Raw genomic sequence first — 15,821 nt, 5'->3', positions numbered from 1 at the left:
GAGCACCTGGTACACAAAGAATCCTCCCATAATCCCATGCCCGCCCCCCTCTCTTTAGTGATATAAGCCCTATGAAGAATTTTAAATTGGGTCTCCTGCCAAGCCGCCGACTTCACAAAAGCATGTAAAGTACTAAAAAGGTCCATAAAAGTATCAGAACGCAGAACGGATCACCCTATACCAGACCGATAAGGAGCTATGGGCAGCCGGGATAGTAAGTAGGTACTCATCAAGAGGGCCACACAGCCATGCCGCTCCAAACTGTTGGTGAAGAGTCTGAAAATAGTGCCTGGCCTGTAAATAGGCAAAAAATTGACAATTAGGTACGTCCCACCGATCCTGAAGATGAGTAAATGTGACAAAAACACCCGTGTCACCATTGATCAAATGAAAGAGGTTGGAAGCCCCCCTGGACGCCCATGCAGCAAATGGAGAACGGCCGAGACCCGGAGAGAAACCCGGATTACCGTGAAGCTGCAAAAATGGTGAGGCATTCGGAGACCGGGCCTGCAGCCTGCGCCACCACAGTCAAGCCAAACGAAAGGGGCGCAAGAATCGTAACTGGGAGGGCAGAGCTCCCCCTTCTCGCCCACCCTGGATCCCATGCAGAAGGTTGAGGAAGGTGTAAGGCAGACACCACCTCGCCATCCATCCCAAGGGGGAAAACCGAGCAACTCCAGTCACTCCCTCGTGAATGAAACGCATGAGAGCTGCCACATTGTACGCACGGATATCTGGGAGTCCCAATCCCCCTTCCCGTTTAGAGAGAGTCAACTTCGCATACGCGATCCGCGCTGCTCTATGACGCCAGAGAAACGAGATAAAAATGGATCGAAGCCTCCCAATATCCCGCTGCAGCACCCAAAAGGGCACCGTTTGTAGAGGGTAGAGCAGCTTAGGGAGGAGAATCATTTTAACCAAAGCCGCCCTCCCCAGCAAGGACAGCGGAAGGTCCCGCCAAGCAGAACACAAGTTCTGAATTTTAGTAATAGCTGCCAATACATTACTATTATACATAACCCGGGTGTCTGGATGGAGATAAATACCAAGGTATCGCATCGGTTTGCGTACAGGTGGAATCTGCAAAGCAGCATGCCAGGGTGCAGGGCTCAATCCGGACAAAGGGAGCAGTTCAGACTTGGCGCAGTTTACTTGGAGACCCGACAATACTCCAAACTCCGCAACTAAACGTAACGCCACCGGCAAGTGGAGGGGGGCCTGATCCAAGAAAAGCAAAATATCATCCGCGAACAACGTGATACGGCACTCTACACTCCCCATCCGGATACCGCGCAACATTAGACTAGAGCGGATCTTAGTGGCAAGCGGTTCAAGAGCAAGGACGAATAGAAGGGGAGATAGAGGGCACCCCTGACGCGTCCCCCTACAGAGCGGAAAAGTAGGGGAAAGGCCCCCATTAATGATAAGTCGTGCTTGCGGAAATGTATATAAGCTCTGAATCCACCGAAGGAGGTTCCCAGTCAAGCCGTACTCCTGCAGCACCCAAAAAAGATACTGCCACGAAATGCTATCAAAGGCCTTCTCCATATCCAGGCCAACGATCGCAGAGGTGCCCCCTCCATCCCGATGGTCATGGAGCGCCGTCAATGCCTTAAGGAGATTCATAGAGGCATACCGCTGGGGGACGAAACCTACTTGATCCTCCGCAACGAGCTGGGGCAGGACCAGATTCAGTCGGGCTGCCAGAATAGACTCCAACAATTTAACATCTTGGTTTAACAACGAAATCGGGTGGTATGATCCCACCTGTGTAAGGTCCTTTCCGGGTTTAGGGAGTAGAGTGATATGCGCTAAGTTGCTCCGGAGGACTGACGCAGACGTGGAAAGGAAATTAAAAAAATTCCCCAGTGGCTGGACAACTAGATCAGGTAAAAGTTTGTAATACTCCGGACCAAAGCCATCCGGTCTCGGAGACTTGGTAAGCTTCAGCTTTCGGATCCCCAAACGAACTTCCTCTAGGGAAATAGGAGCACTCAGTCGGTCTGCCTGTTCAGTGGAGATCCGCGGAAGACGAATATCCTGGAAAAAACGATCTCGGTCCTCCTCAGTGAACTCCCGACGTGCATAAAGAGCAGTATAAAAATCCACAAATTGCTCCCGGATTTGGGCTTCCTGAGTAAAACTCTCCCCTCTAGCATTTTTCACCCGTCGAATAATTTGTTTTTTCCGATAAGGCCGAACCAGGTTCGCAAGAAGTTTGCCCGCCTTACCTCCCCACCGATAAAGATGAAACTTCTGATAATAAATATCCTGGCGAGCACGGCTGTCCAAGATCTCATTTATCTGAAGACGAATAGATTTAATTTGCTGTCCGTCCGGCTCCGACAGCGTCATCCGGTGGCTTTTTCGAAGCTTCGCCAACTGTTCCGCAAGCGCAAGAAGTCACTCCCCCTGCTGTTTCCGTTTGGTAGCAACATACTGAATAATATGACCCCGTAAGACTGCTTTAGAGGCTTCCCAGAATACTTCAGGGTCCACTTCTGAGGAGTTGTTGTACTTGGTATATTCCAGCCAGTGCTTCCGCAAATACAGGCCGAAATCCCTATCCGAATAGAAAGCGACAGGGAACCGCCATGTTCTATCCCCCTTCATATCAGTGATTCCCAAAGTAAGCACCACCGCCAAATGGTCAGAAAGTGAAGTATCTTCAATGCTAACCTTGTCCACTCGGGAAAAAAGAGCATTCGACACCAGAACATAGTCCAAACGGGAATACATAGAGTGTGGGTTAGAATGAAACGTGAATTCCCTATCAAACGGATGAAGAGTCCGCCATGCATCCACAACCTCAAGATGAGCACATAAAAAATTCACCCCCATGTGAGCAGAGTTTCGAGGCTGCGGCTTGGCAGGAGAGCAGTCCAAAGTTGGGTCAGCAGTAATATTAAAATCCCCCCCCCACAATCAGTTGATAAGTGGGATATTGCGCTATGATGCCCAGCAGCCCAGAATAGAAACTATGACTATAAACATTTGGGGCATAAAGATTGCAAAAAAGGAGCTGAAAGCCCCAGAGCTCCCCCAAAGCCATAATATAACAGCCTTCCTTATCCGGGATAGTCATGTGAATATGGAACGGCAGGTGTTTGTGCACCAGGATAGCCACCCCTCTTTGTCTACTATTATAAGCGGAGTAGCTCACATCGCCCACCCATTCTCTGTGCAACTTCTCATGCTCAGAACTCGTCAGATGGGTTTCCTGCAAGAATGCCACATCAACGTGGTGTTGCCGAAGCCAATTGAGAATCCTCTTTCGTTTAATTGGAGAGTGTATACCATCTACATTCAAAGTAATTATAGTCAAATTAACCATAGCTGCTAAGCTGAAATAGCCACCACAGCAATTTGGTCACAAAAAAAGAGAAGCAAGCCAGAGACCGGACCTCCCAGCCAAGCCCGGCTCCAGGAAAAAACAAAGGTCCCACAGGTCCTCCGGTCCCCCGGTCAGCACCACCCACTATCCCACCCCCTCCCCACCGACTCACAGAACACCCCACAGACATCCACAGCCATACCTCACGCACTCTTCCCGTTCTACCACCCCCCTCCCCACTCCCGGAAAGTCCTCCCCTAACTTTCCAATACCCCAAACCACCAAAAAACTGCATACACTCGACCAACCCTCCCCTCTCCTGAACCCCTAACCAAGATCTACCAAAAAGACTAATCCCGCCTAACTAGCAGAAACTCCCAACCAAACCCCTGAGTAACCCAAAACACACCCAGGCGACAGTCCACTAACACCCCCAACCCCCCACCTCAAGGCAACCCAACAAAGCGGCCCTATGAACCCCACCCCTAGGCTGTACCCGAGGCCACTCTCCCAATGGAACTATGAATATATCCGGAAAAAGAAAAGAAAAGAAAAAAATAAAACAAACAAACCCCTACGTCCCATAAAGAAGCGGAGGAGGTAATCCCCACTCGCCCAATAAAGAGTTCTCAACAGACCAAAGGGGGGAAACTGAACAAGGGGAGGAGTCAATCAGGTAAACAAAAAGAAAAACAAGTTGGGAATATAATACCATACACAGGGGCTACGACACCAGCCTGGGGACAGTAACATCCGCAGACGCAAACAACCCACCCCAGACCCAGATCACTCCAAAAACATATAGCAATAGGACAGTAGGAAACCGAAAAAATATTAAGAACAGTAGAAGGCTCAGAAGACAACTCCCAGGGACTGTCAATCCGGTCACAGCGAAGGGCTGAATCCAGGTCCTCCATTCAGAGACCGACAGTCCTGGGGTCCACACGCTGCAACTAGAGAGGGGTTAGCAAGATAAAGTAGTGCAGGAAGAGAGAGGAAAGCAGATGATGTAAGAGAACAACAAGTCCACAGAACTCCCGCTGGTCTCCCAGTCGGGGACTAGAGTCTGTAGGGCGGCAATAAGCAAAAGGAGTCCTGTACAGTCAGCACCCAGTTCCAGTGCTCCTCCAGGTGAAAACAGTCCCAGGAACAGTGTGCCTCCGGGTTATGTCAGACTGAAATAAAGAAAAGGCAGCAGAGAAATAGAATTAAGAGATAAAAATAGAGAAGAATAAAGTGAAATAAAAGTAAAAATAAAAAGAGAAAGATAAAGAGAAGGGAGCCTCTAAGCAGTGCCCCAGCATCCGATGAGAAGCAGCCAGCCATACCAGGAACCCCTGGGGTCACATAAACCAAGAGGCAGGAGCAGGGTGAAAGAAAAAAGAAAAAGAAAGAAAGAAAGAAATAACATTGAGTCACTGGAGTAGAATCTTCTGCAGGGAACCAGCGTCGAGGAGCAGGTAGTGAAGGCCCATCCCCCGTACCGAGCGAGTAGTCAGTGGCAGGGTCCACCGGGACCGTGAAGAAAGGATATTCAGCCAGGCAGGCCCTCCAAGAAGGAACGAATCTCCTCCGGGGTTGTGAAATATAAAGCCTTGTTGTCATGATGGACTCTCAGTTTCGCCGGGTATTGCAAAGCAAATCGCACCCTTTTCTCGTGGAGCTGTGTACAATAAGGGGCCATAGCGCGGCGCAACTCTGACACCCGAGGAGAATAATCCTGGAACAAAAGAAGCCGCTGGCCCTCATAGGAGACACCACCCTTTGTTTTGTAATGGAGCATGAGCTGGGTCTTGTCAGCAAAATTTAAAATGCGAGCAATTATGAGCCGCGGCTTCCGATCACCATCCCGGCGAGCCCCAATCCGATGCACTCGCTCGACCAACAGGGGCGAACCTCCGATATCCATCCCGAGCTCCTTAGGTAGCCACGTGGAAACTAGAGTGTGCAGATCAGTGCCCGAGATCGATTCTGGGAGACCAATGAGCCGGACATTATTTCTACGGCTCCGGTTCTCAATATCCTCAGCCCTGTCTTCCAACCTGCGACACTTATCCTCCAGGGCCCTGACACCCGCCTCTAGAGCCACCGTACGATCGTCCTGTGCGGAGACCCGCTCCTCCACGTGTTGCAGCCGGGTGTGCTGCCGTTCAACCGTGTCCTTAAGGCCGTCCATCGTGGACTGCAATCGGGTGAGTTTATCATCCAGAAATGTGGTGAGATGTTTCTTCAACTCCTCAATCGCATCGGCCTGCAGCAGGACGGTCGGGTTAGGCTGCGTGCGCTCAGGTGGGGATTGCGCCGCCATCTTAGCTGGTGTAGCAAGGCCTCTCAGGACTTTAGCAGACTTCGTGACCCTGGTTGGCATGCCTTAAAACCCCGGCCAGAAAGCTACGGGCAGGCGACCAGCGACTGTCCCGGTTCGAAGCAAAAAGGAAGCAGGCTGAAAAGGCAGGATTATAGCGGGATATATTGAATAAAACAGCCCAGAGTTCGGGAGAGGTACTCAGACACGTCTGATCAGGTCGAATGCATCACGTGACCCCCAAAAATCCGTTATTCTAATCTCTCTTGACTTGTCCGCAGCCTTTGACACTATTGACCACCCTCTTCTTATTGCCAGACTAAAAGACTGCGGTATTACAGGTTCTGCACTTTCTTGGTTTATATCATACTTTCACGAACGTAGCTCTAAAGTCCATATAAAAAATGAAACTTCTTCAACCACATCACAAACTTTTGGAGTCCCACAAGGTTCAATTCTATCTCCACTACTATTTAACATATTCCTCTCTCCTCTTCTTACATTAGCACAATCCATAGGATTTACAATCTTTGCCTACGCAGACGATATACAACTCCTCCACCCAATCAATACTTCCAACATCTCAGACATAAAAGACATAAACAATAAATTTGACAACATAAATGACTGGCTCTACTTAAACAAACTCTCACTCAATATTGATAAATCCCAAGGGCTCCTACCTCCAATCAAAACATCTGAATCTTTATTGGGAACAATCTGTATTAAATCTATTCCACTACACATGGAAACTAAAATTAAACTACTAGGTGTCATCTTTGATAGAGATCTTGCCTTCCATGATCATATTAGTTCAGTCGTAAAAGTCTGCTTCTTTAAACTCCGCATCATTCGATCACTAATTTCTATCCTGGATACCGACTCAATTAACATTCTGATTCATTCTTTAGTAATTTCCCATCTAGATTATTGTAACTCTCTTCTCAACGGCCTCCCCCAAAAAGAACTACGACGTCTTCAATTAATACAAAATACTGCAATAAAACTTATTTACAAAAAAGGTAGATTCGACCATGTCACTCCGCTTCTAAAAGAAGCTCATTGGCTCCCTATCACCCACCGCATCACCTATAAAATCATCTTACTTTCTTTTAAAATCAAACTTTCCCACCGACCTTCATTTCTTGACAAACTCCTTATACCACAATCTTCCCCTCGAACTTTAAGATCATCTGATCAAAAACTTCTCTTCATCCCTTCCCTAAAAGACTTCTACTATACCCGTAAAACAAACTTTGCAGTAACCGCCCCTACATTATGGAACTCTCTGCCACAATTCCTCCGCGACGAACAACAATTAGCCAAATTCAAGACTAACCTAAAGACTTTCTTATTTCAGGACGCTTTCAACCTAACCTAGATCCTCATCTTTCTTCTTTTTTTTTCTTTTTTTCTTTCTTCTTCTTTTTTTTCTTTCTTTTTCTCTTTTTTTTTCTTTCCCTTTCTTCCTTTCTTTATTCTTTATCTTGTCCTTCCTCCTTCAAGCAACTATTTGCTAGTGCAACGGGCCCTTACCCCTACGTTCTATCCTCACCCCACTTTCTCCTTCTCATCTAAATAATGTAACTTTTCCCCCTCCTCCCCTATTACCCTCACTTTCTAGTTTGTCTAGTCTTTGTCATTCATGTTCAACTTAGATATCTTTATACACTTTCTACTATTTTTAATCTCCCTTTTATATTTTATTGTTAACCGGCCAGACATTTGTTTGATGGTCGGGATATTAAAAACTAATAAACTTGGAAACTTGGAAAGCCACAATGGAAGATTAAATGAATTCTTTGCTTCAGTCTTCACTGAGAAAGATGTGGGGGAGATACCAGAGCCAGAAATAGTATTCGTTCAATGCCGATGAGTCAGAGAAACCGAATAAAATCTCTAAGCCTAGTAGATGTAATAGAGCAATTTGATAAATTGAAGAGCATCGAATTGCTTGAACCTGACGGCATACATCCCAGAGTATTGACAGAATTGAAAAATGAACTTGCACAGCTATTGGTAGTAAATGTAATTTATCTTTAAAATCCAGTAGGGTACTGGAAGATTGGAGGATGGCCTATATAATATCAGTTTTTAAAAAGGTTTCCATAGGTGATCTGGGAAATAATAGACCCGTGAGCCTGATGTCAGTGCCAGGCAAAATGGTAGAGACTATTATAAAGAACAAAATTACAGAGCATATACATAAACATGGATTAATGAGACAAAGCCAACATGGATTTAGTCCAAGGAAATCTTGCCTCACCAATCTACTACATTTCTTTGAAGGGGTAAATAAACAAGTGGATAAAGGTGAGTTGGTCAATATTGTGTACCTGGATTTTTAAAGGCATTTGACAAAGTACTTCATGAGTGACTCCTGAGGAAATTAGAGTCATAGGATAGTAGGTAATGTCCTTCTGTGGATTTAGTACTGGTTGAAGCATAGAAAATAGATAGTAGGGTTAAATGATCAATATTCTCAGAGGAGAAGATTAGACCCAGGGGGTCTATGCTGGGACTGCTGCTTTTTTAAACATATTTATAAATGTTCTAGAGAAGAGAGTCACTAGTGAGGTAACTACATTTGCAAATGACTCAAATTTATTCAAGGCTGTCAAATCACAAGGGGATTGTAAACAATTGCAAAAGTCTGGGAGACCAGGCAGCCAAATGGCAGATGATGTTTAATATGAGCAAGTGCAAAGGGATGCATATGAGAAAGAGGTTCCACATTAGTAAAAGGATCTAGGTGTCGTGTTGAAATCCTTAGCAATGGTGGCTAAGAAAGCAAATAGAATGTTAGGAATTATTAGGAATGGAAAACAAAAATGAGAGTGTTATAATGCTTTTGTATCACTCCATGCTGCGATCACACCTTGAATACTGTGTGCAGTTCTGATCACCACATCTCAAAAAAGATTTGGCAAAATTAGAAAAGATAAAGAGAAGGGCAATGAAAATGATAAAAGGGATAGGATGACTTCCCTTTGAGGAAAGGCTAAAGTGGTTAGGGCTCTTCAGCTTGAAGAAGAGATGGCTGAGGGAAGACATGATAGAGGTCTATAAAATACTGAGTGGAGTGGAATGAGTAGACATGAATCGCATGTTCACTCCTATATTAGGACTAGGGAGCATGGGGCATACAATGAAGCTACTAAGTAGTAAATTTAAAACAAACTGGAAAAAATATTTATTCAACATGTAATTAAATTCTGGAATTCATTGCCAGAGTATGTGATAAAAGCAGTTAGCTTAGCAGGGTTAAAAAAAAAAAAAAAGGTTTGCATAGTTTCCTAAAAGAAAAGTCCATAAGCCATTATTAAGATGGACTTGGGGAAAATCCACTGTTTATTTCTAGGTTAAGCAACATGAAATCTGCTTTACATTTTTGGGATCTTGCCAGGTACTTGTGATCTGGATTGGCCACTGTTAGAAACAGGATATTGAGCTTGATGGAACTTCAGTCTGTCCCAATATGACAATGCTTATTTTCTTATATCCATTGTGCAGTTCTTTCTCATGCATATTCATTAGGGATGTCCTGAAAACCTGGTCTGTTTACAGCCCCTGAAGACTGAACTTGGACAAGCCTGGTTTAGGAGGACTTCCTCTCCCCTAGTTTACAACCCTGTTTCACTTTTTCAGAGCTTTCTTAAGCCTTTGAGCCTCCTTGACTTCTGACCATATACACAAAGGGAGCGCCCTGCAAGCCTAAAACTTTAAACCAGAAGTCTGTAGAATGTGCTATCCAATCTGGTATAGGTCAAGGAGTAATCCAGGAGTATACAGGAGGTAGAAGCTGTCCTATTGTATGCCTGAGGGAATGGGAAACCCTCAAGAACCCTTCAGTTACACTTTGAAAGCATGCAATATGCAAGTGGAGTATTGTCAGAGCTTCTGAGTAATACTTGTGTACTGTAAAGTTCATGCAATCTCCTTTCATGAAATGTGGCTTAGCCGTGTTTCCAAGCAAGGTGTCTAGTAACTGGTCATGTGCTCACTGGAATCCACATGGGGCACCAATGTCTGCCTTGGAGAACTTCTTCTTCCCCTTCTTGCTTTTCTTCCCTTTCTCAGCAGGGGCAGGGGTGGTCAGGCCCCGGTAGCGTATGGCCGTTATATCAGGATTGCTGATGTCCACTGTCATAATGGAAGGTGATACGGTCTGTGGGCTTGAAGGGCCTGAGGAGGGAGAGAAAGCAAAGATTAGATTTAAGAAACATTAATATGGAATACAGGATGCTATCAAGTAAGCTCTGATAATGTGATTAAGTAGGGTTACATTTTAACAAGCATATCTCCCTATGAAGGGAGATGCACCACAACATTAATTTTTATGCTTTCCAGTATAGAGAATTTTGGAAAGAATTATACAAACGGGATTTGTATGAAACATGAAACATGATGGCAGATAAAAGCCAAATGGCCCATCCAGTCTGCCCATCTGCAGCATCCACCATTTCTTCCTCTCCATGTTCATCTATCCATTTGTTGGCATGAAGCCCCATTTGCATAGCATATATAGGTTAGAAAAGGGGTGCCCAAGTCAAGATGTTCAAAATTTTCTGGATATTTTACAAAAGGCTTGTTTAACAGAGTCTTTTGTAAAATATACATAAGGAAGTGCAAGAGGGCATGTGTATTTTTGCTGGCACATACAGCAGGAACAGCCATTTACAAAACAACATGTACAGAAAATGATGAGCACTTGTGAGGGACAGGACTTACATGTGTAGGGGACAGATTTTGTAAAACTACTTATACGAGAGGAGTCAATTAAGCTCATTCCAATCCTCAATTCAGGTGGTTTTTAAGGTTAGAGAAACAAATGCATTTGCCCCCTCATTCATTCTTTGAAACCCCAGGTTTGAAGGAACCGTTAGCTCATGCTTAAGTATGATTTGGAAGAGATGTAAAAGCTGATGGGAAAATATTTGATATTCATCTGTATTTCTCTTGTAGAATGTGAGTGCTTGCTGTGACAGGGAAGCTCCAGTCACAGGTTCAAAATCTGCTTTAAACCCTGCCACTAAAGAAAATGTGTTTATTCCTAAGCCAAGGAAGCTGCTCATCAACTCTGTTACCAGTGCTAAGATCAGACAGGCAGGGCAGAACAGAGAAGGGATAGCACAGAAGAACAGAATACCTGTTCCAAGCCACTATAATCCCTTTTATAAACCATCTGTTAATTCTCTAGTAAAACCTCTGGTCAGGCAATCTGACACAGCAAGGGTTAAGGAAAGGGGTGGAGCTGACAGGCAGAACTGGCTAGTAGTGCTGCCCAATTCACGATTTGAATTGATTCACCAATTCGAATCAGGTGAATCGATTCGAATCGATTCAATTTTTTAAAAAATCGGCCTCCCGATTCAATGGCCGACCCTTCCCCCATGCCTTCCTAAAGTAGGAGCTGCAGCGCTACCTCTTGATGGCCGTCCGCTGCTGCTGCTGCTGCTGCTTGAGGGGGAAAGGGCGGTCAGAAAGGCCTCCCCCAGCTTGCCTGCTCTTACCTTATAAACGCTAATAGGGCAGGAAGCAGCGCAGGAGGAGTTACTGGTGCGCGAGAACCACAAGTCCTACCTGGACTTGAAGGAGAACCAGCACAGCCGCTTCCTGCACATCTGCCAGACGCTGAACTGCGGGCCTGGGCTGGGCAAGGCGCTGGGCCAGACCATCGAGTTCTGCGACGCGCTAGCCAAGCTCATCGACGACTACGGCGTGGAAGAGGAGCCGGCCAAGCTGCCCGAGGGCACCTCACTCACAGTGGACAACAAGCGCTTTTTCGACGTGGGCGCCAACAAGTACGGCGTGTTCCTGTGCGTGAGCGAGGTGAAGCCCACCTATCGCAACTCCATCACGGTGCCACACAATGTCTGGGCCAAGTTCGGCCACATGTTTTGTAAGTATGCCGAGGATATGCGCAAGATCCAGGACAAGCAGAGTGAGAAGCAGCAGGCCGAGCAGCACGCGCCCCCAGGCCCGCCCACCTGTGGTGCCAAGCTGCTGGTGGCCCCGGGCCAAGGCGACGACGACGAAGATTGAGAAGGAGCCAGTGCCCGCCTCGCAGCTGCTAAACCAAGTACTCTTTTCAACAATTGAGTGGTTCTTGCCCCAAGTAACCAAGAACTTTTCTACACGTTTAAGCTATTATTATTCTTCAAATGTTTGCAAGGGTCAGATTATTGCTGAATTCTATCTATATAGATATAGGTAGAAAAAGATAAGTCCTTTTCGTGTGAGCTAACATTTGACTTTAGCACAAAAAAAGATATTTTAGAACACGTCAACAAGATGTTTAGTTTTTGTTCTCATTTTGTTACCCGTGGTCCTCAGCGGCACGTTCTTCCTGCTACGTCCTGCCCCTGCTTTGACGTCAGGGGCAGGATCACGACAGAGAGAACGTGCCGCTGAGGACCACAGGCAGCTGCAGGGATCACTATAACACAAGCAAGCCTGCAAGCTGCCCTATTAGCGTTAAGAAGGTAAGAGTGGGGAAGGTGTAGGCTTGCGGGGGGAGCAGGCGTTCGTTCATGGCGGGGGGAAGCAGGCCTTCAGGGCAGGGAGGCAGACCTGTGCAGAGGGGGGAGTAGGAGGAAGAGTTCCTTTGGCGGTGGGGAGGTAGGCCTGTGCAGAGGGAGGAGGAGGAAGGAGTAAGAGAGGAGAGGGGAGATGCCAGACCTGGGGTGAAGTGAAGAGAAGAGAGAGACCAAACCAAAAAGAGGGGGAGGAAAGCAGAGGAGAGGTGCTGGACTAATGGAGAGAGGGAGAGGGAGAGAGAAATGAAAGACCACAAGGGGAAGGGTACAAGAGGGACAGATACTGGGCAGGATGCAGGATGGCAGGAGAGATAGTAGGAGAAAGCCTGTACCTGGGGAAGGGGATACAGGAGGTAAGGAAGAGAGAAAGAAGAAGCTAGAGAGGACAATAGTGACACAGAAGAGAGATGCTGGATGAAAGGGTATATGAGAAAAGGAGAGATGGTGGATCTGTGGATGGTGGGGGTCCATTGCTACAGCTGCGGGGGGATGGAAATGAAAAAAAGGAAAGATGCCAGACATCCGTGGGAGGAAAGGGAAACAGAAGGGGAGGACAGAGATGGAAGATGGATGGTTAGACCGACATGGAACCAACAAGATTTGAAAAATGACCAGACAACAAAAGGTAGGAAAAATAATTTTATTTTCTGTTTTGTGATTACAATATGTCACATTTGAAATGTGTATCCTTCCAGAGCTGGTGTTGGACCGCAAACGTGAACTAGGATTTAATAGAGGGAAGAAAAGTATTTTTTTGTTTGTTTATTTTGTTTACACCACAGCACCAGTGTGGATAGGAGAGGGCAAAGGGGGTGAAGAGGCTATAAAATAAACCCAGCAGGATGTTTGGAAAAAACCACCCAATTGGGCAGGAAAATCAAATCGAATCAAAAAATTGATTCAATAGGCTGAATTGAATTGAATCGAATCGAATCAAATTTTTTTTCCTGAATTGGGCAGCACTACTGGCTAGAGCAGTGTTCTTCAACCTTTTGACACCTATGGACCGGCAGAAATAAAATAATTATTTTGTGGACTGGCACTGGTTTGCGGTTGAAGAACACTGGGCTAAGTTGTGCCCATCTACACCCAATTTCCACCCCAGACCCAGCCCCCATAATAGTACTAATTATAACACCATTTTTTCCATCCTTTTTTCATATATACACACATACAATATAATCGTATTAACAACAAATAATGGTTAACCACAAAATTAAAATACACAAAGCACACTATGCTTTTCAACATTCATTCCTACCAGAAAACAGATAACCCCATGAAAATGCAAGACCAAAATCTAAAAGTACTAATATTCACAAACAAACCCTAAGATGTAAGACTCTGCAAGCAGTACAACCCCCCAGAGAAAAACAAACAAATGCATTTCTTCCTGAACAGACAGTTAGGACAGACAATTAGGGCAGATGTAAAATCACTAAATAAAAAAAATAAAAGCATTTCCCCTACCATAGTTGTCTCTCTCTCTCCATGTGCCTTGTCTTTTGGCCTGCCCCCCGTGTTAGCTTCAGGCCGGTCCACGGTGCAATCAATGCAGGGTCTTCGGGCCGACTCCCTGAGTGATGCATTGCACAAAGCTGTGGGAGGCGGCTTCTCGCGCACGTCCCGCACCTCATCTGAAAGCCTTCCCTCTGACGTTACGATGTCATAGAGAAGGCTTCTGGGTTAGGCGCAGGCCATGGGTAGGAGCCTTTTCTCATGGCTTAGTGCACTGCAGCACTCAGGGAGCCAGCCCGAAGACGCTGCATTGATCGTACTGAGGACCGGCGGCTACAGAACAATCTCTTGGGCCCAATGGAGGTACCAGCCCTGTGGACTGGCAGAAATTTTATGCAGACCGGCACCAGTCCACGGACCAGTAGTTGAAGAACACTGTTTTAGACCATTAAAACAAGGATGGATGGTTCCCAGTCCACTGCCCAGAAATAAGAAGGGTCAGTGGGATATTCATACTTCAGGCAGTCAGGTGGGGAGAACTTCCTGAAGAAACAGTGGGCTCAATACAATAATTGTGCCAAGCCTAAAAAGAGTGGAGCTAAACTCTTGTGTATAAGTTCTTGAAACCATAATGCTACCCAGAACTGTGCAAAGCATGGCAACAGAATTATGAGAAAGAAATCCTGTTTAAAAGGAAATGTTTTGGTGGGGGGGTTTTTCTTGATTGAAGCAAGGACTTGCTGTAAAAGAGAACTTTTGTTTCTGATAAATATTTTCCAAGCATCAGCTGGTGTGGCTGTATTAGAACCAGTGCACTTGAACTGGATAATAAAACTTGGAACTGGCAAGTATTGGTGGAAGGTTTTTTTTTCCTTTTCTTTTTCTCTGCTGTGCTTATTCCAGAGTGGTCCTCCAAAGATCGCTAATAGTTGCGCCTGGGGCGGGAGCCGGGTTGCCAGCTCTAGGCTTACCCCTGGCCCCATCACAGAGCATATTTTTAGCCTACCCTCAGTGTAAACCCACATCAAGTCCTCACACAATTTGGGCTTGCTAAGGATACACTACATCAACTGGCTCACCTTTATCCACATGTTTATTCACACCTTCAAAGAAGTCAAGCAAATTGGTGAGGCAACACCTCCCTTGGCTGAACCCATGTTGACTCTGTTCCATTAAATCATGTTTGTCTAAGTGTTTCACAATTTTAAGTTTTTATAATTGTTTCCACTATTTTGGCACTGAAGTCAAGCTTACTGGTCTGTAATTTCCCAGATCTACCCTGAAACCCTTTTTGAAAATTGGTGTAACATTGGCTACCCTCCAATTTTAGGCACTACATATGATATTAGTGACAGGTTACAGATCACTAACAGCAAATCAGCAATTTCATGTTTGAGTTCTTTCAGTACCATGGGATGTATATAATCCAGTACAAGTGATTTATCACTCTTTAAATTGTCAATTTGGCTTAGCATGTCTTCCAGGTTCACTGAGATTTCTTTGAGTTCTTCTACATCATCACTCTTGAAAACCATTTCTGGTTTAAGTAGATCTCATACATCTTCTTCTGAAAAGAATGAAGCAAAGAATTCATTCAGTATCCACTATGGCTTTATCCTCCATAAGTGCCCCTTTTGTTACTTGATGATTCAATGGTCCCACGGATTCCTTCACAGGTTTTCTGCTTCTGATGTACTTTAAAAAGTTGTTACTAAGTTTTTGCCTCTTTGCAGCATTTATTCTAATCTTATAGTGGTTTGCTTGTTCCTGATATTTTGCTAAATTTGAAGGTGTTTTAGTCCGATGCCATTTTCTTTCAAGAGCACGTAATTGATTTTTAATTAATGTTAGTTCAGCTGTATACCAAGGGATTTTTTGTTTTCTTAATCGAGATTAACTTTGTTGTGGTAGGAGCTAATTTATTTAACAAATCTGTTTATTTAACAGAACTTATCCCACTTGGATAATTGGTCTTCAAGTGACAGATTGTCAAAGTTGTTGATGTTCAACTTGATAGCTGAAGCGACTGACGAAATGTCTAGATTAGTGTAGTCTCGAAAAGATATTAGCTTGGGTGAGCCTGAGACTAATTTTTGTAATTGAAAAAATTTTATTGTTATTAGTTTGTGATCTGACCAAGGTACAGAGTGGATATTTGATACTGAGAAGTTTGACTTTAGGGAGT

At 45.1% G+C, this 15,821-nt stretch overlaps 1 protein-coding gene across 1 annotated transcript in view; it reads right to left on the bottom strand.

Moving 5' to 3' along the window:
• The window catches only part of WAS (WASP actin nucleation promoting factor), a 74,964-nt gene that overhangs the window by 30,012 nt on the left and 29,131 nt on the right, over positions 1–15,821 (bottom strand). Inside the window, exon 7 of the mRNA XM_033923501.1 lies at positions 9,644–9,824. Coding sequence (XP_033779392.1) covers positions 9,644–9,824 — 181 coding nt within the window. The remainder of the gene's footprint in view (positions 1–9,643; positions 9,825–15,821) is intronic.

This window comes from Geotrypetes seraphini, chromosome 1 (assembly GCF_902459505.1).
Source record: "Geotrypetes seraphini chromosome 1, aGeoSer1.1, whole genome shotgun sequence".
NCBI lineage: Eukaryota > Metazoa > Chordata > Amphibia > Gymnophiona > Dermophiidae > Geotrypetes > Geotrypetes seraphini.
This window is presented reverse-complemented; position numbering and strand designations above follow the sequence as displayed.